Source organism: Penicillium cinerascens (genome assembly GCF_028974065.1).
Source record: "Penicillium cinerascens strain IBT 15544 chromosome Unknown scaffold_4_segment0_segment0, whole genome shotgun sequence".
NCBI classification, from domain to species: Eukaryota; Fungi; Ascomycota; class Eurotiomycetes; order Eurotiales; family Aspergillaceae; genus Penicillium; species Penicillium cinerascens.
The window spans coordinates 2,340,906-2,365,558 of NW_026695297.1; the positions used below are offsets into that span (position 1 = coordinate 2,340,906).

At 49.4% G+C, this 24,653-nt stretch overlaps 10 protein-coding genes across 10 annotated transcripts; 4 read left to right on the forward strand and 6 right to left on the reverse strand.

The window, feature by feature from the left end:
• Nucleotides 1-789: 789 nt before the first annotated feature.
• N7498_008862 (uncharacterized protein) lies at nucleotides 790-1,524 on the forward strand (the record flags this gene model as incomplete). The annotated part of the gene is made up of 3 exons (XM_058455924.1): nucleotides 790-927; nucleotides 972-1,093; nucleotides 1,185-1,524. The coding sequence occupies 3 exons, from the start codon at nucleotides 790-792 to the stop codon at nucleotides 1,522-1,524; spliced, it is 600 nt and encodes a 199-aa protein (XP_058305912.1).
• A 2,088-nt stretch (nucleotides 1,525-3,612) lies between these two features.
• On the reverse strand, nucleotides 3,613-5,226 carry N7498_008863 (ankyrin repeat domain-containing protein; the record flags this gene model as incomplete). The annotated part of the gene is made up of 1 exon (XM_058455925.1): nucleotides 3,613-5,226. The coding sequence occupies one exon, from the start codon at nucleotides 5,224-5,226 to the stop codon at nucleotides 3,613-3,615; it is 1,614 nt and encodes a 537-aa protein (XP_058305913.1).
• Nucleotides 5,227-6,116: 890 nt separating this feature from the next.
• N7498_008864 (uncharacterized protein) lies at nucleotides 6,117-7,455 on the forward strand (the record flags this gene model as incomplete). The annotated part of the gene is made up of 3 exons (XM_058455926.1): nucleotides 6,117-6,172; nucleotides 6,256-6,909; nucleotides 6,966-7,455. 3 exons carry the CDS (start codon nucleotides 6,117-6,119, stop codon nucleotides 7,453-7,455), a joined length of 1,200 nt encoding a protein of 399 aa, XP_058305914.1.
• Nucleotides 7,456-7,523: 68 nt separating this feature from the next.
• On the reverse strand, nucleotides 7,524-9,948 carry N7498_008865 (LysM peptidoglycan-binding domain-containing protein; the record flags this gene model as incomplete). Its single annotated transcript, XM_058455927.1, has 8 exons — nucleotides 7,524-7,674; nucleotides 7,739-7,830; nucleotides 7,891-8,124; nucleotides 8,179-8,437; nucleotides 8,483-8,943; nucleotides 8,989-9,220; nucleotides 9,276-9,360; nucleotides 9,411-9,948. The coding sequence occupies 8 exons, from the start codon at nucleotides 9,946-9,948 to the stop codon at nucleotides 7,524-7,526; spliced, it is 2,052 nt and encodes a 683-aa protein (XP_058305915.1).
• A 761-nt stretch (nucleotides 9,949-10,709) lies between these two features.
• Nucleotides 10,710-12,431, reverse strand: N7498_008866 (chitinase; the record flags this gene model as incomplete). The annotated part of the gene is made up of 7 exons (XM_058455928.1): nucleotides 10,710-10,851; nucleotides 10,910-11,171; nucleotides 11,235-11,472; nucleotides 11,519-11,645; nucleotides 11,701-12,022; nucleotides 12,074-12,193; nucleotides 12,251-12,431. 7 exons carry the CDS (start codon nucleotides 12,429-12,431, stop codon nucleotides 10,710-10,712), a joined length of 1,392 nt encoding a protein of 463 aa, XP_058305916.1.
• A 767-nt stretch (nucleotides 12,432-13,198) lies between these two features.
• On the reverse strand, nucleotides 13,199-13,924 carry N7498_008867 (uncharacterized protein; the record flags this gene model as incomplete). Its single annotated transcript, XM_058455929.1, has 1 exon — nucleotides 13,199-13,924. One exon carries the CDS (start codon nucleotides 13,922-13,924, stop codon nucleotides 13,199-13,201), a length of 726 nt encoding a protein of 241 aa, XP_058305917.1.
• Nucleotides 13,925-14,783: 859 nt separating this feature from the next.
• On the forward strand, nucleotides 14,784-16,709 carry N7498_008868 (SGNH hydrolase; the record flags this gene model as incomplete). The annotated part of the gene is made up of 1 exon (XM_058455930.1): nucleotides 14,784-16,709. The coding sequence occupies one exon, from the start codon at nucleotides 14,784-14,786 to the stop codon at nucleotides 16,707-16,709; it is 1,926 nt and encodes a 641-aa protein (XP_058305918.1).
• A 1,562-nt stretch (nucleotides 16,710-18,271) lies between these two features.
• Nucleotides 18,272-19,445, reverse strand: N7498_008869 (cytochrome b5 reductase family protein; the record flags this gene model as incomplete). Its single annotated transcript, XM_058455931.1, has 4 exons — nucleotides 19,381-19,445; nucleotides 19,163-19,302; nucleotides 18,472-19,097; nucleotides 18,272-18,421 (listed from the first exon to the last, which is right to left on the reverse strand). Exons 1-4 carry the CDS (start codon nucleotides 19,383-19,385, stop codon nucleotides 18,272-18,274), a joined length of 921 nt encoding a protein of 306 aa, XP_058305919.1. The 5' UTR covers nucleotides 19,386-19,445.
• Nucleotides 19,446-19,565: 120 nt separating this feature from the next.
• Nucleotides 19,566-20,260, forward strand: N7498_008870 (GIG1 family protein; the record flags this gene model as incomplete). Its single annotated transcript, XM_058455932.1, has 2 exons — nucleotides 19,566-19,689; nucleotides 19,740-20,260. The coding sequence occupies 2 exons, from the start codon at nucleotides 19,566-19,568 to the stop codon at nucleotides 20,258-20,260; spliced, it is 645 nt and encodes a 214-aa protein (XP_058305920.1).
• Nucleotides 20,261-20,523: 263 nt separating this feature from the next.
• Nucleotides 20,524-24,350, reverse strand: N7498_008871 (chromosome segregation protein SMC; the record flags this gene model as incomplete). The annotated part of the gene is made up of 5 exons (XM_058455933.1): nucleotides 20,524-20,816; nucleotides 20,876-22,773; nucleotides 22,826-24,036; nucleotides 24,086-24,245; nucleotides 24,313-24,350. 5 exons carry the CDS (start codon nucleotides 24,348-24,350, stop codon nucleotides 20,524-20,526), a joined length of 3,600 nt encoding a protein of 1,199 aa, XP_058305921.1.
• Nucleotides 24,351-24,653: the final 303 nt, after the last annotated feature.

Below are 24,653 nucleotides of genomic sequence, written 5' to 3' on the forward strand. Positions count from 1 at the left end.
TACCATCCTTTCTATCCTTGCCCCTCCTGTCTGTTTTTGTTTCTGAAACAGATTGTCTTAATTAATAATACTCAATCTCATGCCAGCAGCATGCATAGAGGCATATACTTTATCCGTTTCCAAGCGACTCATGAATAAGTCTAGATTTTGCAGGATCAGGGTAAGACGCCTGTTTCCAGGGATGGTACGGCTTCCCAGGCCTCGGCTTGACGTGTCTTGGTCAGAACTGAGATCATCGGCAGGGGTATTCCCGGTCTGCTATGACGAAACATCCCGAATTCTGCAGAGGAGCAAGGACATCCCTGCTACTACGCCTCACTATCGCGGGAAACGTGTCACATTCTTTCTCGTGCCAGAACTACGGTCTAGATCAAGTATTGCGTGGAATTACTTTAATAGTATGGATTCATATGAATTCTCAAATTTCAGATCGTCTGTACTAGAATTTTACCGTCATCGTTTGCTGCTGGTGTAAAGAAGACCTGGTTTATTTTTCACAGGGGCGGCTGTTGATCTCCCAGGAGCAATACCATAGTTTCGGAAAGTTACTACCACCCACCAAGTTATATTTTTCATTAATTATTTGTTCTTTTTAAAAAAAAATTGAATAGCTCTTTTGTTCCCAGGACCTGATTAATTCTGTGTTCTAAAAAGGGCATGAAACAAAATTTGTCAACACCATTTCTAGGAGTAGATTTTGCCAGGCAACTCCCAAGGTTGGGGCAGGTGACCAAAGCACCTCGCCTACAAGACAGACATCATTAGCCAAGAAAGCTGCAGCATGTCGAGATGACACCGGAAACCATCCAATTGGTCGACAAGGCTATCAGAGAGACTCTAGCCGCCGCCATGAGCTCGAAGCCTCATGATATTGATCCTCGAAAGCCTTTGCATGCATCAGGTGGTAAGTTAATCGACTATGGCCAGGTATTTATTTATACCTGTCTGAGCTGCCTACTGATTGTTCTTAGTTGATTCACTTAAAGCTGTGGGATTTCGAAATTGCGTTCTCACTCCATGGACAACTCCACGATGAACGGTCCTTCTTGATAAAGGTCATTTCGAGAGAACTGGGTCATGAATATGACCAGGGGTGAATTTTTGTCCCTAGTCGCAATGCACAACGGTCTGCCGGGATTTTTTCCAAGGCCAATTCGCTTGCGGCACCTACCGGACGATTCCAGGTACGCACTTCTTCCTCTGGAGTTTCCAGAAGTGATTGACGATATGCCTGACACTCAAAAGTTTGCCGCTCTTTCGTCAAAGCTGCACCAGAAAAACGCATCGCCTACTGGCAGTTTCGGTTTTCACGTAACCATCTATGCAGGAAACCTCACCCAGTTCGTGGCTTCGGAGGATAGCTGGGAGACATTCTTCGCCAAGACCATGAGACAGGCACTTGGCCTGGAGATTGAAAGGGAAGGGCCTAGTGAGGAGCTCGATGTACTGTCTCGTTCTCTGTTTGAAAGGGTCATACCGAGCCCGTTGACAAGGTGGTCACATATGAATGTGTCGGAGATCTGACCGCTGGACTAAAAATGCCAAAGGGACTTTTAAGTACCATACTAGTCATATAATCTCACTTCTGATAGAATGCCATCACCCATCCAGGATACAGTGCTTCCGGAAACGGTGTCACTGAGGTTGGTCACAACCTAAGAGTACTGTGACGCCAGTCTCCTTGTTATATGAAGTACGATTTCTTGTATAATACCACACCTATTTTCAGACTACTTTCATTATGTACCTTATGTACCCTGCTCAACTGTTGTCCAGTAGTAAGCCTGTCAGTCATGGGTTTTCGTCCAAACAACACTTCGTGGCACCATTTTGTAGTACTTCAACAGACAACTCAAAGGAAACATCAAAACCCCCAAGCACTTGACTAATGGAAATGACTATTTTCTCTCGTGAAATGTGCCTGGGTTGATGGCCTAGCCCAGTATGCTTGTTCGCTCTTCTTTCTCAATTCTGCCAATGTTCTTTCCTGCTCTCGTCGCAATATCATTTCGAGCCAGTCCTCTTCTATCTTTCCTATTTCTGCTTTAATCTTACTCTCAGCAGATGAGATAGACTGAAGTCTTTCCTTTAGGGTTCGAATATCCTCCAATTTGAGATCGATACTCCTTTCCTTTGTTCGTTGCCTCCCAATCATGGTCACGATGACTGACTCTTGTTGTTGCCTCCGTTGTGCAAATTCTGCCGCCTTGCCTGGCATAAAGGAGCATATATATAGCCACCATGTCTCCTTGGTAGCCTTATCCCTAACCAGACGTTCTTTCTCTCCTTTGAGACTGTCTCTCTCTGCGTATAGTCTAAACAGATCCTTGTTTGTGTTGGTTAATGAAATCTCTGCCCCCCTGCGCTTATCTTTGAGCTGTCGATGCTGTTTGCCTAGCTCTGCTATCCTTCGATTCTTAATTCCCCTGGGACGTATCATTGATTGATATATCCTGTCGTAATCTCGCCGCTTATCGACATTATAAAGGTGCTCGTACGCTTCCTGAAGCTGATCATAGCCATATCAGTGACAACGACCGCTTAGAAAGCTGGTAGTCAAGCTTACTAGTTGGAATTCAGCCGTGGCATCAGGCTCATTCCTTCGACGATCCGGATGCTTAACCAAAGCCAATCTTTTGTATGTCAACTTGATAGTAGCTGAATCTGCAGTCTGGGGAATCCCGAGAATTTCATAATAATCATGGACTGTGGTAGGCGCCATGTGTAAGCCTGCACAGATAAATCAAGGCAGAAATCTATCAAAATCCGATAGACGCGAGCGGACCGATCCGCGGAGTGGAAATCGTAGGAGAGAAGGGAGGAAAATTTCGCTAGAGGACGATTCTAACGTGGGGCACTCAGGTGTCAGCTATTCTGCTAATACATGCCAAACATGTCTGGTACATTTATGGTATTATTGGAAAATGCCCTGAAACGAACGGAGTGAGAGAAAGGGAACTAATCAACGCGGTTGTACGTGTGCGCGAGACGTTGCAAAAAGAGGTGGCTAAACTACGTATGGACTGTTCTGCCACGCACGCTTCCCATTCGCCCTTGGTCGCTCCGTTCCTGTATTATTGTCGCTTTCTTCGGACTAGATGCTCTTGGCTCTAGGGTTCTAGGGCTTCGTCTGCATATTTCTGCACGTTGCCCTTCTATGATTGCTTCGTGTCCGGCTCCTTGCCCATCGGTTTACTGCGACGCCCTGTTTTATACTGCCACGAATGTCTCCTACAGCCGGTGTCGAAACCAGATTCCCGAACCCTATCCCGAAACAACCTAGTTTATACTTAGTTTAGCCGCAGATATTGCTTTTTCAAGAGCAGAGACCCTTTTTTTATGATGTTAGTATATCCTATAATACTACAACTTATAGAAAAGCTCATATATATGCGACCTTCTAGGCTGTAGGCATCTCTGCCCACGGATCTGCGCAGTGTGGCACCGAGACTACCTACCCTTACCCACTTTAAAGCTATATTTCATTCGTGATATAATGTAGAGCTGGTCACTCACTATATCTCAAATGGCCAAAGCAGCTAAATACTAGAGGTCACCGAGCTATAATCACAGTTTTCTATAAGAGACCGTCGAGCAGAATCAGTATGCGGACTAGGAAGATAGTAGCTTTGTCGCTACTATTTGTTTTTTCCACTTCCGTGAGAATCTTATAGATGCTAACTTTGTGCGACCATATTTGTCTCTATATTTAGCTTCAACGTCCTCCCTTTGCACCAGCAGCTCCATCACAGCTTGGTGTCTTTCCATAGCTGCCCATGATCCTTCCGTAGCTGCCCATGATAAAGGCGTGCGACCATCTTTGTCTTTAGAATCAGCTTCAACATCCTGCCTTTGCACCAGCAGTTCCACCACTGCTTGGTGTCCTCCCGCAGCTGCCCATGATAACGGCGTGCGACCAGCTTTGTCTTTAGAATCAGCTTCAACATCCTCCCTTTGCACCAGCAGCTCCACCACAGCTTGGTGTCTTTCTTTAGCTGCCCATGATAAAGGCGTTCGACCATCTTGGTCCTTAGAATCAGCTTCAACATCCTCCCTTTGCACCAGCAGTTCCACCACTGCTTGGTGTCCTCCCGCAGCTGCCCATGATAAAGGCGTGCGACCAGCTTTGTCTTTAGAATCAGCTTCAACATCCTCTCTTTGCACTAGCAGCTCCACTACAGCTTGGCGTCCTCCCGCAGCTGCCCGTGATAAAAGCGTGCGACCATCTTGGTCTTTGAAATCAGCTTCAACATCCTCCCTTTGCACTAGTAGCTCCACCACAGCTAACTTGTCACAGCTAGCTGCTATTGACAGTGGTGAATCGCGGAGTGGATGGTATGAATATTTTGCAACATCATCCCGTTGACTTAGCAGCTCCACCACTGCTAGATGACCATGCTTTGCTGCCCACCACAGTGGCGTGCGATGGCTATCATCAGTTGAATCTGCGTCAACATCGTCTCGCTGCACTAAAAGCTTTACCACTGCAAGATGTCCGTTCCCAGCAGCGAATGACAACGGTGTACGACCACAGTCTTCGGGTATCCATCTTCCCCCTGCGTCTTGGTCGTAATCTTCCGCATCAGCCTCGATATTGTCTTGTTGTAGCAGTAGCTCCACCACTGATATATGTCCATGTTCGGCAGCAAATAATAGCGGTGTGCCATGGTAATAATCTTTCGAGTTAAGATTAGCATTATCTTGTCGTAGAAGCAAATCCACCACACGTATATGCCCATGTTCGGCAGCGAACGACAGCGGCGTTCGGCCTTCATTATTCTCTAAGTCAGGCTTAATGTCATCTCTGTCGAGTAGCATTTTCACAATGGAGTCATGCCCTTGCATAGCAGCCCAATGCAGAGGAGTCGATTTATAGCGATCAAGTTCATTAAGATTGACACTAGTACGGGCAAGGAACCTCGTGCTTGATATTTGTCCGAACGTCGTAGCCTGATATAATTGTGTAATATCATCATGTCTGAGGGCGGATATCACCCATTTAGCGAGAAACATTTTCATTAGTTTCTCATCTCCATCCCTTGCAAGAAGATGCAAAAGTGTTTCGCCATTCTCGCCTTTAATGGCAAGGTGATGGAATGTGAGAAGTTGATCAAGGCCTTTCGCTGCTTGCAAAAGATTCATAATGTCATCGGGTTGTAGAAACCTAGCGATATATAGAATCAATTCAATAGGGACGGAAACCGCATCTCTTGATACTACCGGCATATTCGATCAAAGTAGCTATAGCGAGGTATCCTAGTCAATAAACAAAAGGGAGGTGCAGAATAAAGGGAATGACTCACGAGGTGTCAAGCCGAGTCTCCACGTGACCAGATATTACTAATTTGGTTAGTTCCGCAGTGGTCTACAAATTCGGAAGATGAGGTGTGGAGCGACGGGAGGGCACGAATACAATTCTCCCTTTGTTTAGTATATTTACACAAGGATTCTATAGGTTTTTACGAGGAATAACGGTACTACTGTACCACTTTGGATGACGACGACAAAGAAACCTAAATATACTGGCCAGACACCCCAACGATACTGAATCTTTACCACAACCTCAGACTCCTACGCCGGAGACACGTTCCCAGAGACCGCGAACAAACATCCTATGCTGACGAACTTGCTCAATCGAAATACATCTCTTAAACTTTCTTAAAAGTTCTATCTGATTTTGCTTGCACTTTTACACTTCTTCCACGGTCCTGGTATTAGTCATGCCGGTGACTTTCATCATTGGTCTATCTTGTTTAGCATGTATGTTCACTTACAGCTCACCAATTCATCTATTTCTTTACGCTTTACACTCTTGCCACCCTCTTCTCTCATCGTTTTAGGGCCGATGCGCGCGCCGCGCGCGTCTTCCAATATAATACTATTCTTTGGACAGGGATAGTGCGGAAAAACTCCCAATGTGCAATAGTGTGTCTTGGCAGTTCGAATCCGAGAAACAAACAAAGAGTGTAGGTTGTGACACCGATTTCCGGAAGCACTGTACGGAGTACTGGATCGGGCACTTTTGCCAAGATTTTCCGTCTAAGCAACCGGCTGTTATGTCGGTCATCGACCCCGGAGTGAGGTTTATCGATTTCACAGGAAAGTTGAACACCACGATGACCCATGACGGCTCTTGGACAACAGAGCCAGGCCCGAACGGCATCGGCCACCGGTATGCATGCGGGGGAGCTCCCGCCCCGCAGCACTGTTGGCCATCATAAACACATCCCCTGAGATGATTATGACGGATGTTAGTAAGATGAGTCGGGTATTTAAGATCAGTGTCAAATGGGGAGGGGGGTTGGCTATCTGCCACGCACCTTTCCTGTTTAACCACCCCCCCTCATATTTAAAGATCTCGCCTGCCCCGCCCCAACTTGGGTACACAAGAAGCATGGCGCCTAAGATTTTCGACAAGCTGTTCAAACGAGAATACCATCCCAGGCCCTTGGTGTTCTGGCCAAATGCAATCGGGATCTCAGATTCTACTTGCGAAATTAAAGGGGACCTGTTCAACGAATGGAAACTACCGATCCCAGCACCAGAACAAAACGCCCTGAAATCTCGCACTCGACAACGGGCCACTCAGCAAACGAGCTTGTTCTTCCGGCTTCCTGTGGAAGTGAGAAGAATGATCTATATTGAGCTAATGGGTAATCGACGCGTACACATCGAGTATGCATGGACGTTCCAGTCTCCTTTTCGGCCAAAGACGAAACGAGGACGCAAGCGCTGGGATTGGTGGCATGGCGTCTGCCAAAATAGAGATTCTTTCGCCCGGGACATCTGCGCGGACAAGTGTATGGATCGTGGTGATGAGACGGATTTATGCCGCACCGAGCGATTAGCGAGTGCGCCCCCTGGGACAAAGCTTTGCGGCGTAGAGTGGCTAAGGTGTTGTCAAATTGGGTAAGTTTTCCGTTAACTAGAGGTAGCTTGAGCATAGCTAATCTACTCAATTTCAGCTACGACGAAGCATTACAAGTCCTATATGGAACAAATATCTTTGTTCCCCGAGAAGGACTCGCCTCTCCGTTCATTATGTCGAAACTTCTATCACCAACTTGCACACAACTCATTCAATCGGTCGATCTCACATTTGAGTCTTGGCATGGCATGGACGGGGCACCACTTGCCAAAATCTGGACAACAGTCTACCCCGCTATCTTCGACCTTTTCGAGCAATGCTTCTGTAAGGTTCGCTCGTTACGCATGACGATTAAATTGCCGGCTTGGGAAAACGTGAAGCAGAACATGAGCAACAGCAAAATAAATGAGATCGTGGCACCGTGGGAGAGACTTGCCAGAAATCGAGACTGGAAAAGACTAGAATTCTGCGTTCCTTTTGATTGGTACCCTGTACTAACAGAGAGAGCGGCGACTCAGAGTATATGGGAGCTCACGGAGACATATTGGTACGACAAGTACATAGGAAGAAATGGTTGTCTTTTTTAGAGATAGCCTTTGGAAACCTAACCTTCATATGAGATTGCAAATTTGAACAGAGTTGACTGATATCCAGATCAAGTACTAAAGTAGCTGGTAGTCGTCGCCGGCACTGGGGTCCCACTGGTTATTGTCGTAATAGGCCCCTTAGTTCCAATACATACAAACACAAAGGCCTGGAGACCGGCACAGTTCGTGCTCACAGCTGGGTTCCAGCTATAGAAGTCACTGTATCGTTCGGATTAGCCCCGAAACAATCGTCCTATCTGGGGTTTAGTGGTGAGGGACTTACGATTCGGCAATGCCTGCCTCAGAGGCTATATCAGCGCAGCCCTCTCCGCTATGTACATCGTAAAAGCGTAGACAGCCGGTCACCATTCCGGTCTAGATTCTTATTAGCCACCATTTGCACCATATTGCGTGGGGCATCAGTCTAAATCTTACCTGGGTTGGGGTTGGCGTGACAGGAACAGGTGTACCGGTGGTGATGGTGGTCGCGTATCCTGTCTTTCCGATGCAGACATACACGTTTGCCTGAAGACCAGAGCAATCGCCGTTCAAAGCAGGATTCCAGCTGTAGAAGTCACTGAGCGCTATCCCTGCATCTTGGGCAATATCATAACAGCCATCGTTTGTCTCGACTTTGTAAAACCGAATACAGTCACTTGTCATGCCCGTCTGTTTGTGTCAACATTCTGTAGTACTCGATACTCAAGATGTTCATTCACATACCTGGATAGGCGAGGGTGTTGCTGCCCCGGATGTAGTGGTTGCGGTTGTTGTGGCGGAAGATGTCGTACTGGAAGTACCTGCTCCAGTGGTGGTTGTAACAGAAGTCGTCGATGTGCTGGTAGCATTGCTGGGGATTCCAACACAAATATATGTGTTGGAGCTCAATCCACTGCAGTTCGACTCCAGGGAAGGGTTCCAAGTCACCAGAGTCGCAACTGAGATTCCATTTGCCTCAGCGATTGTCGTGCAATTATCGTTTCTATCTTCATTAGTTTTGTCATTTCAACAATGAGGCTTTACGTACGTTCCCACCAGCCAGTAGTCTAAGCAAGTCGAAATAGTATCAGCCGGCGTTGTTGGCGTAGGCAAGCTGGGTGCCGATGCAGTTCGAGTCGTGGGGGTTCCTGGCACCGCGATACAGTAGTAATCTCCCATCACAAGTCCAGAGCAATCAGACTTCACGGCAGGGTTCCAGTTGAGAAATTCGGGTTTTGAAAAAGTACCGAACTCCTCAGGGATAAGATCACAGTTATCTCCGTCACTAGCTTGATACCACGCAGTGCAACTCGATGTAATGCCCGCCTGCACGGGAGACGGCAATGCATTTGTGGTTGATGGCAAGGGCAGAGATGTTCCGTTCCAGATACAATAGTAATATCCTGTCTGGATGTTGGAGCAATTGGTTCCAACAGCAGGATTCCACTGAATAAACTGATCTTCGGTAAGAAAGCCTTGAGAGGCGGCGATGCTCGCACAGGTATCACCCTATATTCTGTCAGCTGGAACCCGAACAATCATTCGAAGGCTTACCTCATCTGTAATATAGTAGTCTTGGCAATCGCTTGCGAGGCCATCTTGTGCAGGTGTAGGAGAGAAATTTGTATCCATGGCGGCTGGGGCCGTATATGACCACGTAGGGTACCATAGTGATGTGGCCGTCTCGTTGTATCCGATCGAAGTTTGCGGCTTGATTCCGACGCAGTACCAATAACCGTAGAATATGCTAGTACAGTTCTCACCCACCGCTGGATTCCAATCAAGGCTGCGATCTTTCAGTTAGATTGCCTTGGCATCTTTATATCGTTTGAAAAGCTCACAAGTCACTCCTGTCCATCCATGTAGAATATCTGAAGGTGATAGTCTCGCAAGTATCTCCATTCTTGGCTTGGTACCAATTGTTACCTTAGGTCATAGTCAGTCGAGAGTAAGTTATCTTTTCCCAGCTTTCTTACAGTAGCTAGGCTGCCCTGACTGTGTCTGGGTCGGCGGCCAAGTCGAGTCAGTTATAGTGACTGGATTGGTCGTTGTGTTGTAAGAAAGGGTAGAATAGGGCGTCGTAGATGTGGCGTTTGATGTGATTGTGCCCGTGCCCGTGATTGAAGATGTTATGCTTGACACTGGGTCACTCGACTTGATGGTCGTGGTCGAAATGGAAGGCGTTGTTGTCGACACGACTGAGCCGACTCCCACACAGTATGAAACGCCAATTTCGACCACGCAAGAGCTACCTACGGCCGGGTTCCAAGCTTCAAACTGATCTTGAGTGATTCCAAAATCTTGTGTGATGGCCCAGCAAGAGTCCCCCTGGACCACATCATACCATTGGTTACAGTTGCTAATGGTTCCGGTCAGAGTTGGTTTGTCTGGACTTGATAGTGCTTCAGCACTCGTTATTGTTTGCGCACGCCGATGAAGAAAGCCGTGACCTTGGCCGTGTGCTTGAACAAGACCTGCGCCAGCTATCAAGACGAGAGAGAGACCGGCTTTCATCTTGGCCAGGTTGTTACTGATCCCCTTGAGCTCTGGTGGTGTTTTATGGGTCAAAATCAGTCTCGGATTGCTGGAGTAGTTTGCGCTCACATGGTCTAACCGAAGAACCTTTCACCTCCACCGAGATCAACCGATGTCGGAGACAGCACATTATTCGTCCTCGATAATGCCCCTATTAGGAGGTCCTGTAATTTCCGAATTGTGTATGTTAGCGTAGCAGGGCACAGTGAGTGGCGCTCAAAATCACACAACCGAAGCTTGCTAGGACCGTTTTTGATCTTGAGCTCGCCACTAGGGGTCCGCCGTCCCCTCGAAAGAGACAAGAGGCCACTTTTAGTTCCACAACAGAAATCTATTGATTTGTGAAACATCGTTTGCCGTCCGACCCCAAAAGATAAAATGCCTCAAGGGACCTGGGTCCACTTTTAGCTCCACAACGCAAATCTATTGGTTCGTGGAACATCTTTTGTCGGTGGTGCCGATAAATATTCAGGGACGACGAAGTAGCCGATGCTTAGCTTGCATTAGTAGACAAACTAGTTTAGCTTTGTCTTGGCCATCTTGGCAATCAGGAGACATGTTATCCTTTGCTTGGGTCTGGTTGGCTCGGGTGCAAGCGGATTGACAATGTTACATCGTTCCTGTTGGCATGCGCGGCGGGTCACGGAGAAGTATACGAGGATGGCTTAGTTGAGGCTTTATTGGAGCTGAATTGCAATTCCGCACTAACAAATAAACGGATTTTATTTCTTTGCCGCCTCCTAACTCCATCCATAATCCGCACCAAGTGTACTGTTGGCGTCGGGAGGGTAGGTATCACTTTTGGCTCGACTCAAGTCAGACCCCAAAAAATCGATACTGGTACCATTAGTATTGTCTTGGTCAATGGCCCAGATCATCGTTCTGTACGCGCATTAGCTGATCAAAATTTTGGCAAATTTAGATGTCGGTGGACACAAACCCTCCCAAACAATGCTGATTAGCAAAGTCGATTTTCGTTTTCATTGTTTCTGCATCATCATAGGAAACCCATTGGTCATTGTCCCAGGTCACAATTTTGACGGCTGCTGCAGTGTCCAGAGTGACCTTCGCGCCATCGGCGATAATATCACGAATTTCAGCGTCTGACAGAATGCCCGATGATGCGGTACAGGGACCTTCTTTACCGCCACTAGAGAACGGGCAACCTGCCGATAGGCAGTTTGGATCAGACATGGTGAAGCCTGAAATAAGTCAGCGGATCAGATTGAATGATATATTGGATTATATTTCAGGAGTCCACAGACTTCTACCGTAGAATCCGAGGCCCATGTTAACTCTTGTGGGATAGATGTTATTCCTCCATAACAACTCCAGACTCTCTTCAATCTCGGTAAGATTGGTGTGGGCTAGGGCGATCTTGCCAATATAAGGGTCATTGCCATCCCATGTACCATGAAGATCGTAGGTCATGATGTTGAACCAATCAACAACAGGATCGATGGTAACAATATCGAAATGTTGCATGTACCAGTATGACGAAGGCTTCAGAATTAGTCATTGAGCTGGGAAAAGTCTCGTATTAACTCACAATGGTAATGGATAAACCGAATTTGTTTCCTGTTCCGTCCAGAGCTTTTCGCAGATTCTGGAGGAATATCGGGTAATTTTGGTAGTCAGCAGCCTTTCCACTGCGGTCGGTGGCAGCAGGGTATTCCCTGAAAAGATCAGCACTGGATTTGGCTTTCTTGGGGACTAGGATAGACAAGATACCAATCAATATCAACTCCGTCAAACCCGTTAATGACAAGAAATGTAATGAGGGAAGCGAAAAACTCTTTCTGAGCCGACTCAGAGGCTGCCAGATCGGAGAAGGTTGTTGCAGTAGGTTGGTCGTCATCGTTAAATGACCATCCACCTACCGAGATCCAAACCTCTAGATCAGGTTGTTGCTGTTTGAGAGATGTGACATCTTGATAGAGAGCAGCAACATCAGAGGACATGGGAGACATCTGAAATGAATCCGGGTCAATATAAGCAAATGCAAAGTTGATATGCGTGTAGTATCCGAGAGGGATCTGGGACGGCTTCATCGCTATATCCGGTTGTTAATAAAGCTTCGACAATTTGACACTAGTTTCCATACTGTCACACTTATGCTCCAAATTCCATCCCTCGTAGTAGCCGACCGTTCGAGCGTCTGATGAGGTACCGCTGCATGAAGGGGAAGACACTTGCTTGGAGCCACAGAACTCGGAGGTTGTTCCTACATGTTTCCATAAGTGATAGAAGGGACCAAGTTCCTACATTGTTGAACACATACCGCAGAACCCAAACTCACTACAGCAAACGTTGAGTGGACAGGTAGAGGCATTAGACCACTGGATACCCCATCCTGGATCACATTCGCTTTTGTAATCGCAGCTTGAGATGCAGACGTCCGTGGAACAGAAGTCAGGCCCTAGATATAACATCAGATATGTGTATTGCGCTTTCTGGGACATGCCTACCGAGGCCACAAACTCCACTGTCGATGAAATAAATGTATTAGAAATAGGATGAGAGGGGCATTGACTGAAATACATACGTCTTGGAGCAACACCCAAGAGTGCAAGGCTTCGTCGAGCTGCAAGTATAATCGTTCACTGTGGATTCAACATTCAACGTAACAGTTTCTGCTTGGCATAATTCGAACAAAGCGATGAAAAAATAGAGGACCTTCATTATGGCAATCGGCGGCTAAGTTCACTGGGTTAGAGAAAGGTATTAAATTCCAATGAGCCTCCAACTTGACAGCAATTATGATCCGAATCTCAAGCAAAGTTGACAGAAATATTTCTTTATCGCGTGGAATCGGATGAAAAAAATATTCAGGTGGCACCGCCTCCGCTGGTGGGCGTTAGCATCACGGAACCTGGTTCAACCCCGATGGCGGCGACCCACGGAAATGAAAGGATGGGGCTATTTGACTAGCGGCTTATTGAGAGACATAGTAAGTTCAGGGTCAGTTTCCCCTTAAGCGCTACGAAGAATAGATTCTATACAATATAAAATGGCTCAGTGGGTCCCGAACGGGCTAAATTAGTACACCACGCTAACGTAGGAGGCCCAAGCGTAAGGGCCTAGAGCCGTCGCCGCTTTAGTTCTCAACGCGGCCTTGCAATTTCTGAAAGCTTGAACTAAGTTATAGGTTCTCCTAAGCGAGATATTACTTTAGGGGTCTCTGTATAATGCTATGACGGCGTGCAATTGTTCGTAGCACCGTGACGATCTATGAACAATTATCGTTTTGGTTCTTGTGATTGAATATCCCTTTCCACTTGCTCGCACTTTTCCAAAATGGCACAGGTGTACTTTTCAAGGGCTTGGTCAACACTCGGTCATAGAGCCAGTACATCGCTTGGATATCTCCTTCACTTGGAACCTGATTGTAGCCGAATGTCGAGCCATCACTAGCTTTCACCAGGGTATTCAATCGTTGTCCATTCACCGTCTTTGAGCCCGCAATAGAGCCATAAATCATAATTGAGTCCCAATCAACCTCGCTAGCAGGGCCCATGTCGTGACCAGATCGATCGGGAAGTAGATTATACGCGGAAAACCCCGCAGCAAGTGCGATATTCTCATAGCGACATGGGAGATTCATAGATTTACCCTCCGCTTGTCGTTGTGCTTCGATCTCTTCATAATCGGCCATGTTCTCGCACAGAAATGTAAACATGTTTGTTGCACCGTTACCGCCATACTCACTTGTCCACAGCCCGGTTCGTTGATGTTCGTGAAGTAATCCCCATGCATGCCCAAGCTCGTGGGCAATGTTGGCCACAGCGTTGCCACACCCGATCGAATCCGAAGGGTCGAGATTGGTGGTAGACCCGAAACGACCAATTGCACTGTAGCCTGGTGTGGTAACGAGGTCACCATTTGAATTGTATTTGATCAGGAGATAGTCAAGGCGGTTGGCTATATTGCAGTATGCGTCTTTGCCCTGCTCCATTTTGAATTGGTTACTGAGCCCAGCAGCTTTCCACAAGTCAAATGCCTTGGGAATCAGCGGCTTGAGATATCTCTTCGCCAGACCGCCGTCTGTTGTATCGAAACAGTAAGTGATCTTTGCCTCAGGCCACGTCGCTCTGCCCCTGTCCTCGCGAGGGAACCCGCGTTTGTCGATATTCGAGTCTCCATGGCTTTGAATCGGGCGATAGTGAACATTTGGCTGAGGGCAACTGAAAACACTGTGAAGGAGACAGACTCCAATCAGGAGCTGGAACAGCGATCTCATTTTGTGGGTTTGGATCGGTATATCTGAATGGGCGTCAGTTTTGAAAACCCCAAGTTATAGAATCAGGCAACATACCAATGTCAACGAACACGCCGAAGAGCTTGAGGAGACTAGAAATGACCCATAAGCAGTTATGAATCTCAATACTCCCTGGCAATTTTCAGAGGTTCTTCCACCCTCTGGATCGAGCGGCAGACTCCGCGCGTGGCATTAGACTGAGCCCCGCCCGCTAGCTTATCACTTCAGTAGAAGGAGGAAGGCCCAATGTAACATTGGGCAAGGCCAAGACACCACCATGTGGAAAAGTGCTTAGGAGTTTCGGATGTACATTAGCGTGGAAGCCGTGTAGCGCCTTCGGGGAGCTCGGAAATTATTGTAGACCGAAGCGACATTCGACAACGCGAGCAACATTCCGATTTCGGTCAGCGAGGACTAATTGACAAAATAGGAGCCAACTGAAATTCAGATGTCTAATTTTCTAGCCTGGTCTTCTACAAGCCTCTACTTCTCCAGGCGCTGTTAACTTCTCCCCTCCTACTTCGTCGGTTTTGCTCACACGTGCCTAGAGCTCAGTATGTGGCTCAGCACACTACCCTTCTTCTTTGCCATTGCGTCTGCGAGGGGACCAGAGACAAATCCTCTGTCCCCCCGGAACCCTGCAATGGACCCTGAAGATTTTTCGTGGATCACGAATTGGGCTGCTGTTGGAGACAGTTTCACTGCTGGCATCGGGTCAGGGAATGTATACAGCTCTCGTAAAGCGGACAAAGCCTGTTCACGATACGATTACTCCTATCCTTCCATTATGAATCAGTTCTTCGGTAGTTCAGTGGATACATTCACTTACTCGGCATGCTCGGGAGCCACCTCCATAGACATTGCGGCTCAGATCGACGACTTATCAAAAGGGTTGGACCTGGCGGTAATGACAGCCGGGGGGAATGACCTTTGCTTGGTGAGTCAAGAGAAACATTTGTATAATGACAATGAAGCTGATCCTTTTAAGACGAGTATTATCACTACTTGTATCTTGAACTCAGTGACGAGCGAGTCTTCCTGCCAAAAGGCCATATCGGCAGCTCAGAGTGCAATTGACAGCATTTTAGAGGGCAACATTGTTTCCCTCTTGGGCTCCCTAGACGCGAAGATGGACGCCCAGGGAACAATTGTTTTGTCATCATATGCGCCTTATTTCAACAACCAGACGGACGATTGCACCAACAATGAGGACTGGGTTTTCCCTGGACAGGCAGGAAGCACCAGCTTGCTTTTGACCAAGGCGCATCGAACTAGCTTCAACACCTTGGTGGCTAATACCAATGCTAAGCTGAAGTCGGCTGTTGACAAGGCCGCAAAAGATGCCAGTTCAACAATTGTATTCGCAGATTGGAGTGCCTGGGGCGAAGCAACAAATGGCCGATTCTGCGAATCGGGCTCCTCCCCTGACCCTGACGACTCAAGTAACGAGAATGCACTCTTCTTCAAGCTACCGACAAACAAGGTTTTCAATCCTGGTCTTGTCTACCGTGGTTTTGAATTGGATTCGGTCTCTCAAATGGAGCTCACGTCTAATCTCACTCTCCACAAAGCGGCGAATGAACCAGATGGTTCTCAGCTATTGGACTCGATCGCTTTATCTCTAGATAAAAGAGATGGTCCTACAGCCGGACTCTGCACGAAATCGGTTGTTTCAAACCTACTCCCCGACGGTATTGGGAAGATCTTCCATCCTTCAAACCTGGGCCATGAGGCAATTGCCTCTTATGTCACATGGGCGATTGCCAATGCTCAAGCCAAGAAGATGGACACAACCACTCCCGCCTGCAACATTGTCGACGAATTAAAATGTCACCAAGACTCAGGATCCAAGAGTTATGCGAGTGCCTACTCGCTGTACATGCATACTGCAGACTTCTGCAAAGATGCCATACAAGATCTGAGCGAGCAAGGAAGTGGCTCGTTGTTCAGTAATGAGTACAACAAGGGCACTTTGGATGATGTGGTTTTCACCGTTACAAAAGACGCCGGCGCAGTGGATCTTTCAGAGAAAGCTTGCAACCTAGCTGTCAATCGTATCCTGGATGGATGCGACGGCAACGACGATAGCAACCCAATGAACTGGAAATTCGGGGGCAGCTACATCAATGGGGCTTATACATACAACATTGCGCCAGTTCGAACAAATCGACCCTTCCCTGTGCCTAAAGAGCCGTCGGCAAAATGCACGGGTGTTGGCTACGGCTTTTGGACGCGTTATAATATCCGCGGCGCGGGCTGGGCTACGTGGGACAAGGGCCGGAAGTCATTGCTGCCAAATAGTACCCATTGTTTTGGACTTGGGTTGACGGGTTGGTGGTTTGAATACTTTGATGAGCCAGACTCGAATGGATACGAATGGCTGGCGAAGTTTAATTCTCCTATTGCGACGGAGGCGAGATGTTATTCAAATAACAAAGTCCAAAAAGCAGCCGGTGGCCCGTCAAATGATGGATGCCACTAAGAAAATTCTAGTAGTACCATTCGTATCAAATATATTTTAACTATTCTCACCCTTCGAATTCTTTTTTCGCCTACTTTAGAGCAGGTAACTACATATATGCGGAACTTGACTGAAAATCTTAAGAACTTTCGCGATCTGTGAACCTTCGCACTATTAATGTCTCAATTATATTCATCTCGCTAAATAGCCTCGTCAGTCTATGGCAATGGATCTCATTCAATGCTAACATTTGCAACAGCCCGTCACTACGACGTCGCCTATGGGTATTTCAACACTCAAATTCTTGCAAATTGACAAATGAACTCATCCCAATGTTTTCTATGTCCCATGTGTCTTTATTCCAGGACATCATTGTTCCATCACTATATTATTACGAAGATATGTCGAGCTTTGATTCAAAACGCTCGGTGTCGTCGGAAGAGAAGCAGCCCTAGGTTTTATTGGCGGGGGAGAACCACCGGGGGCATAGTCAAAGTGGCAGCTGGCACAACCTGCAACGTCAGCGTATAATTGGAAATTTGACCTATCCACAGTCGCCGCAGTATGTTATATATCAAGAGACTGTCCGTTAATTCTAGCTTTGACTTGGGGCGGGGCACATACTCCTAGGATTCGGCGTCTGTACTGGCTCCCATCATTGTTGGTGGTGTTTTGTCTATTGGTTGGATTGTGAACGAGCGCTTTACGGTGTCAGGCTCGGTCATGGCAAAGGTGTTTCCTCGCCAGAAGGCTATGATGTCGCGGGAACTGCTACGGCAGCGCGATATCGGGTTGCTGTTTCTGATCAACATTTCCGTTCGGGTTGCTATGTTTGCCGTTATGTATTTCATGGATCTGTACTTTGCGGTTTGGAAGCGACGAGCTCTGCGCATGCGGGCCTTTCACTGCTATATTTCCTGCCCGGCTTGGGCGGTACGCACTACCTTTCATCCTCATGAATCATCATAGCTACATTGGTGGATGGAAGTCGGGCCGTAGTACTCCTTAATATTAGTGCCTACTCAGCGCCCCCCACCTATGTAGCGCGCTCTAGGTGGGGCCCGGCCTTGGGAGATCAAGAGAGAGAGATTGGAGGTAAGACTGATTTCGAATATCCCCGTAGTAGGTACACTCTACCCCTTTTTTTTGTTAGTGTAGCGATACCGGATATTGGTTCCTCGGTTCCTTAAAATTCCGTTACTGTTATCCGTAGTAGATTTTAGTCACCGTCGAATAGAATACACTGTTTATCATTGCGATGCTAGCTCTACCGTAGGGTACTTGGGTACTAGATCTGCCTGACTAATTACCGTTTGGCTTCCTGTATGCATGGGAATCTCACAAGAACAGCCTGAACGCAAGGATTTAAACCGTAGAGAAAGAGCAATCGGACGACATGTCCATTGGCGATATATAAATCGAAAACGATCATTCACATGCGCCGGACCGCTCGACGCCTGACGACCAGGGTCTAACAAGTCTAATCCTTCCTCAACACATGTACGCCGACTCCACTTCGCCGACAGCACTGCGCTTTCTCGAGGCCAAGGGAACACTCGACCTCTTAACTTTTTATGATGCACTTAGAAGCAGAAGACCTGGTCCTCCAGCTTGCTGACAGGACGGGCCTTGGTGTAACCGAGAGACTCGGTGGCCTTCTTCATAGCGCTGACCATGGGCGGGGGACCGCACAGGAGAATCTTGACATCGGAAGCGGGGGCAGGGAGACGCTCCTGTCACACAGTTAGCACGTGCGCCTCAAAACTCAATTGCAATAACGAACCTTGATCATGTCGGGAGTCACGAAGCCGACACCGCCGGTCCAGCCCTCGGGAGGGTTGTTCAGGACGTAGTAGACGCGGAATCCCTCGTCTTCCTTGACCAGCTTCTCCAGCTTCTCCTGGAGGAGAATGTCATCTGGGTTGACATTGGCGAAGATCAGATCGACCTTGGTGGTGTCGTTGCCGCCGTTGCGGGGACGGTTGCGGATGATCGCCTCAATGATCTGGAGCATGGGGGTGATACCAGTACCACCGGCGATCATACCGATGTGACGGCACATGTTGGGGGTGTAGACCATGGCGCCCTTGGGACCGCGCACCTTCATGGTCTGACCGATCTTGAGCTCGGTCAGGTACTTGGAGATGTTGCCTTGGGGGTAGGCCTTGATCAACAGGTCAAAGTAGCCAGCCTCGTGGTCGGAGGAGATGGGGGTATAGGAGCGGACCACCTCCTTGGGCTGACCGGCAATGGTGGCGGCGAGCGAGATGTGCTGACCGATGGGAAGACCCAGGATGTCGGTGGGGCGGGGCAGGGCGAAACGGTAGATACAAACATTGTGGGAGACTTCGTTCTTCTCCTTGAGGACGAAGTCCTGGAACTCGGTGGGGTTCAGGACCTTGCGAGGCTCTGCGGATGGGGGTTAGACGGGGGGATTATGCGATCAGGGATAAACGGCGTCGAGGATCACGTACTGCTGCTGCTGAAGAAGGCGAAGCCAGTGATAATACCGGCGACGGCGACGGCGTAAGCGACGAACTCGGGCTTGACGGCGTAGACACCTGCGATGAGCAGGGCCGAGGGCACGAGGGCCGGGAGGAGGGTGGAGAGAGAACTGGGAGGAATTAGCGATTGTCCGTTGACAAGGCTGCTACGTAGCTGTGTAGCCACAGAGCTCGCGAAGGTGCGTTACCTCATGTTGGCTGGAGAGAAAGGTGCCCTGGAGGAGAAGGGAAGAAATGGAAAGTCGGGGGCTATGAATGAGTCGCGGTTCCGCCCAACGGAATTTCGCACCCTGTTGGGTTTTCCCCGCCGTGTTTACTCCCTGCACGGGGCCCTCATTGCTCCAACTACGGGGAATTCCTCTATACTATGACGATGGGAAATATAGAACAGCCAGAGCCAACACCCTTCCACCTCACGGCGCTGGACCGCCAGCTGCTGGCCATGACCGACGAGGAATTCGTCGCACACGACTGGGACAATTTGCGGGACATCATCGGTGAGATTCTTTCTCCTCATCTCGTCATAACCCTCCCCTCACACCCGCAGCCCGGAACGATCTGGCCGCTCTCAAGCGCAAGCCCTCCGATCTGCGCCGATACCTGGCCTGGTCCGCAGACACCAAAGCCCAGTATGGCACCATCATGAACTACATATGCCAGCGCCGCCTCCAGTGGCCCATGAGTGGAATCGTTCCCAAGAACCCGCGCCCGTTTGCCGACCCCGAGGACTACAGAATTCTCCGCAATGACTGGCCCTACGGCCTGAGCCCCGACATTTCACACTTGGTGGTCTGGCTTCGGACCCCGATCGCGGTGAAATCGGACGAGGGCCATTTGACGGACGAGTCCAGGGCTTTGATTCAGGATTTTGTCCAGAGTAAGTTTGTCGCTCGCTTGGCCGAGGATGTCGATCGTTTCCCCAATCCCGAGTCGCATGTGTTGTGGTTTAAAAACTGGGTGGGTTTGCAGAGCGTGCGTGCGCTTGAGCATGTGCATATTCTCGTGCGCGATGTCCCCGAAGACATCCTCTACGAGTGGTCGGGGGAGGGCAACGTAACGGATATTTAAGCGCTCATATAGAATTGCATTATATTTAGAAGGCTATTGTCCCTTAGCGTGACATCTATGCATGAATCTCTCCCTCCAAAGATCCTCAAATGTCCGTGCCACTCTACTAGCATAGGACTGATGAACATCCCCGAGGCCAACCGTGGAAATTGAAAAGTAGGAAAATACAATAAATTCGTAGATCCATGAAAGTAAAAATAAGACGTTCAGGTATCACGGTACGCCAGTCCACCCGCAAAAAGCAAATGTACACGGACCCTCAATCAAGTCTTTTGCTCCTCCACAAACTTGAGCGCCTCCTCGCGCGATACCACGTCGATCGTACTGGCCTTTTGCCGGAAGCTGACGCCGTAGCACTTCTCCGCCACGTGCAACATCTCCGGCCGGAAGGTCGTACAGATGAACTGGCCGTTGGTCGAGTCCGAGATGGATTGCAGCATCTGGGCCACCGCGGTACGGTACTGTGCGTCCAGATTGGCGTCGATCTCGTCGAAGAGGTAGAAAGGTGCCGGGTCACAGGCCTGGATGGCAAAAACAAGGGCCAGAGCGCACAGACCTGCGTAGATCATTATTAGTACGGTCGGAATGCAAGTCAGGGAAGGGAGGGGCGCTTACTCTTCTGTCCACCACTCAGCTGCTGGATGCGCTGCTGGTCGTCGTGCTTGCTGTTGAAGCTCACGCTAATGCCGACGCCGACGTAGTTCTCCACACTCTGCCGAGCCTCCTCGTCATCCGAGTCCACATCATCTTCCGGCCGCACGGCACGGTCCGTCTTTCGTTGAATGATCAGTCGACCACGACCGGCCGGGACAAGTTTCTCGAAAACGTTGGCAAACTCGCGAGAGACCTGCTTGAAGGTTCGCTCAATCGCCTCGTCCTTCCGTTGATCCAAAACCGAGATCAGGTCGTCGATGGACTTTTGAGATGCGTCGAGCTCTTCGCGACGGGTGGTAAGTGTCTCACGCTGCTTGGTGAAGCTGTTGTATTGCTCGAACGCCTTCTTGTTGACGTGAGAGTACATCTTCAGCGCCTCGTTGGTCTTGTGCAGCTTCTTCACGACCGCATTGGAATCCGTGTTCTTGTACTTGGTGAATGCTTCATCGGGAAGCACACCCAGGTCACGGATGTTGGAAGCACACTCCGCAGCCTGCTTGGTGAGTGCTGCCTTCTTTTGCATGCTCTTCTCCATGCGGCGCTGGTGTTTCTCGATGGACCGGGCCACATCCTCCATCTCCCGCCGGGTCTCGGCGTTACGCTGCTGGAGGTCATTGACACGAGTGTTGGCCTTTTCGATTGAATCGTCAAGTTCTCTCAGGCGTCCATTGAGCTTCTCGAGCGCCTTGCTAAGACGCTTTTGCTCACGCTGGGTTTCCTTCAGGTTGCCCTGAACCTCCTCTTCCGCCATGTCGAGATCCCTGTTCATAAGCTGGTCGAGGCGAGGGTTGAGGTTCTCCCGAAGCTCAACCTCGAGTACTGACTTTCGTGCCTCAAGTTCGCTGCGCTTGGTCGAGATCTCCTGGTATTGCCCGCGCAGTTCCCGCACTGTGCTGCTGAGTGTCTCCAATGTGGCCTCCTCCTCACTCGTTAACGCCTTCTGGAATGGAGAGGACATTTCAGTCTCAAAGGCATTAACCTGATCGTTGAGGGCTGCAAGGTTAGATTCGACGTTGCGGAGAGCCCGTTGCTTGGCCTCCAAGGTGTCATGCTTCTTCTGCAAAAGATCTCGCTTGCTTCTCAATTCTTGCCTCAGGGGACCGCTGCTATTTTGCATCTGGTGTCGTTGCTGTTCGAGCTTCTGCAATTCACCGAGAGCCCGGGTGATGACCTGGTCGAGCTTCTCCAGCTCTTTGCGAATCTCCGTTCCACGGTTTCGCTTGCTCTCGAACTCGTCCCTCCACTTCCCAACGTTCTTGACGGCATCGAGTCGTGAGGCACGGGAGTCATGGAAACCTCCAGTCAAGGCACCACGCTTATCAGATCGATCACCTTCGGGAGTGATGGCATTGACCCCGTGACTGCGGGCATACTGCGAGGCAACCTGTAAGTTGGGACAGATGATGGTCTTTCCAAAGACGTGCTGGAACGCCTTGTCATATGCTTGGTCGTACTGCAGCTTCTCGATCATGGGAATAGTGTCACTGGCGCGAGGCATGTTGATCGGCTTGGATCGGAGACGGTTCAACGGCATGAAAGTAACACGACCGGCCTTCTCTTTTTGCAAGATTTCCAAGACAGTGGTGGCAGTCTCGTCTGTGTCGACAACATAGTGGAAGAGGCTCTGTCCGGCGGTGACTTCCACGGCTGTCCGATACCTATCGTTGACATCGAAAAGCTCAGCCAAGGTACCGTACACACCCTCGAGGTTGTGTTGGCGCTTGATCCTTCGCACGGCAGAAATTCCGCGGCTGGTGTTGTGGTCCATCATTTGGGAGAGACTACGCTCTGCGCGATCCATCTCTTGGGAAGCACTAGAGATGACCGAGTCGAGCTTTGCTTCCTCTCTCCAGAGTTCCCTGCACGGTTGTTAACGAGGGTCTTTTTGCGGCACATGGAAGTTGAACCTACTTTCTTTGATCCATTAAACGATCTCTCTCATCCTTCGCGGCCTGAACCTGCTGGTCCATGTCATGCATGTTATTACCACGACCGTCAATCTGCTCACGCAAGCGAACGGTCTCTGGTTCAAGCTGAGCGATCTCGCTTTCGAGCTCCCTGATGTCTTCCTGCGTTTGAGTGACGACATTTTGGACGGTAGCAATGGACCTGTGACTCTCACGAACTTCCATTTGCAGCCACTTGTCTCGCTCGGACTTGTTCTTAAATCGCGAATTGCGGCCCTGCTTGGCGTATAAGCGTTGACGCGAGGTCTCCGCTTCAGTCAGGCTGGTCTTGACAGAATCCTCTTGAGTCCTGTAGTCATTGAACGTTGGCAAGATGCTGGCAAGCTCCGATTCACGCTCATTAATGGCCTCTTTGACGGAGTTCAAGTCGGCATCGTGGCGAGACTTGAGCGCCTGGGCAGCGACCTGGTTGTCGGAGAGGGACTTGGCCTGGAGTTCAATCTGCGCCAGGGCCTTGGAGGCCTCGCGCCGTTCATCCTCCAGCTGAGACTTGTCGACCTTGAGGAACTCGATCTGTTGGCGGCATTCGGCGATCTCGGCATCAATCTGTGCCATGGCCTTTTCGCCTTCAATGAACTGGTCGCGGTTGTTGTCTGCATCTTCAACGCCATTCTGTCGTGCTTCCTCCAGACTATCGAGCACGTTCGAAATTTCTTGCTGTTCGCGCGAGTAGATGGTATATTCGAGGCATCGGCGCTCCTTGTCTTTGTCCTGGTAGTTCCGAAGTTCGTCCTTCTCCTCCTCGAGCTCGGCGAGACGCTCATTAATGTAGTCTAGAAGTTCGTCAATCTTCGCACGCTTGCTGTTGGTCTCATGCATGATCTTCAAGGACTCCGTGCGGCGTGCTTCATAGACTTGTGTACCCGCGACTTCTTTCAGTAGTGTCAAACGCTCCGAGTCTTTCATGTTTGTCAGTGCAGTAACTCGACCCTGGGGAACAATGTAGTAGGGGTTTGATCGAGAGAAGCCGGCGGACTCGAGCAGGTTCATCACATCGTTCTTGGTAGCGTTCTTGCGGTCGAGAGTGTATTCGTCTTTCTTGATACCGATGGTACGGCGGAGGACAAGCTCGGGCTTGCCAGTGGGGAATCGATCGTCCGAGTTGTCGAAGATGATCTCAACATAGGCCGACATCACGGCCGATCCTGATCCTTCCTACTCGAGGTCAATAAAAGAGTTACATCCAGCTCGCGACGCGACATACGTGAAGGAGAGCCTGACGCTCCTCTCGGCCCAGGTGGGTATAGGCATCACTGAGAACAAACCGAATGGCCGCGAAGAAGTTACTCTTGCCCGAGCCATTGCGGCCGACGATAACATTGTGTTTGGGTGAAAAAGGCTCAATGACCGTCTGGTCCTTGTAGCTGTAGCGCGGGATAGTCAGCAAGTGACTCGTTCGAGCAGTATAGCTGATTAGGTGATGTGACGTACCTTTTGAAGCCCTGGATGATAATCTGCTTGACATACATCTTGGGACACGCGCGACGCGAGGATCACGGGGAACAACGCATTCGGCGGCCAGCACGAAGAGGGTTGTTGAAAAAGACAATCAGGTATACCCTGACTGCGAGAGCTGTGCAATACTCTCAGCTAAAAACCCGACGTGAATGGGGAGTCAATCGTCGCGACGGGGCGGGGACTACGCGAGGAGCGAAATCACCGCGTCTCGGGCGGTAAGTCCGCATTGGCCAAGAAGTGGCAGATTCCCCCCACATGATGTCGCCGCATCTCCGCCCTTTCACTTTGCTCTCTTTCGTGCCATCACAACTTTA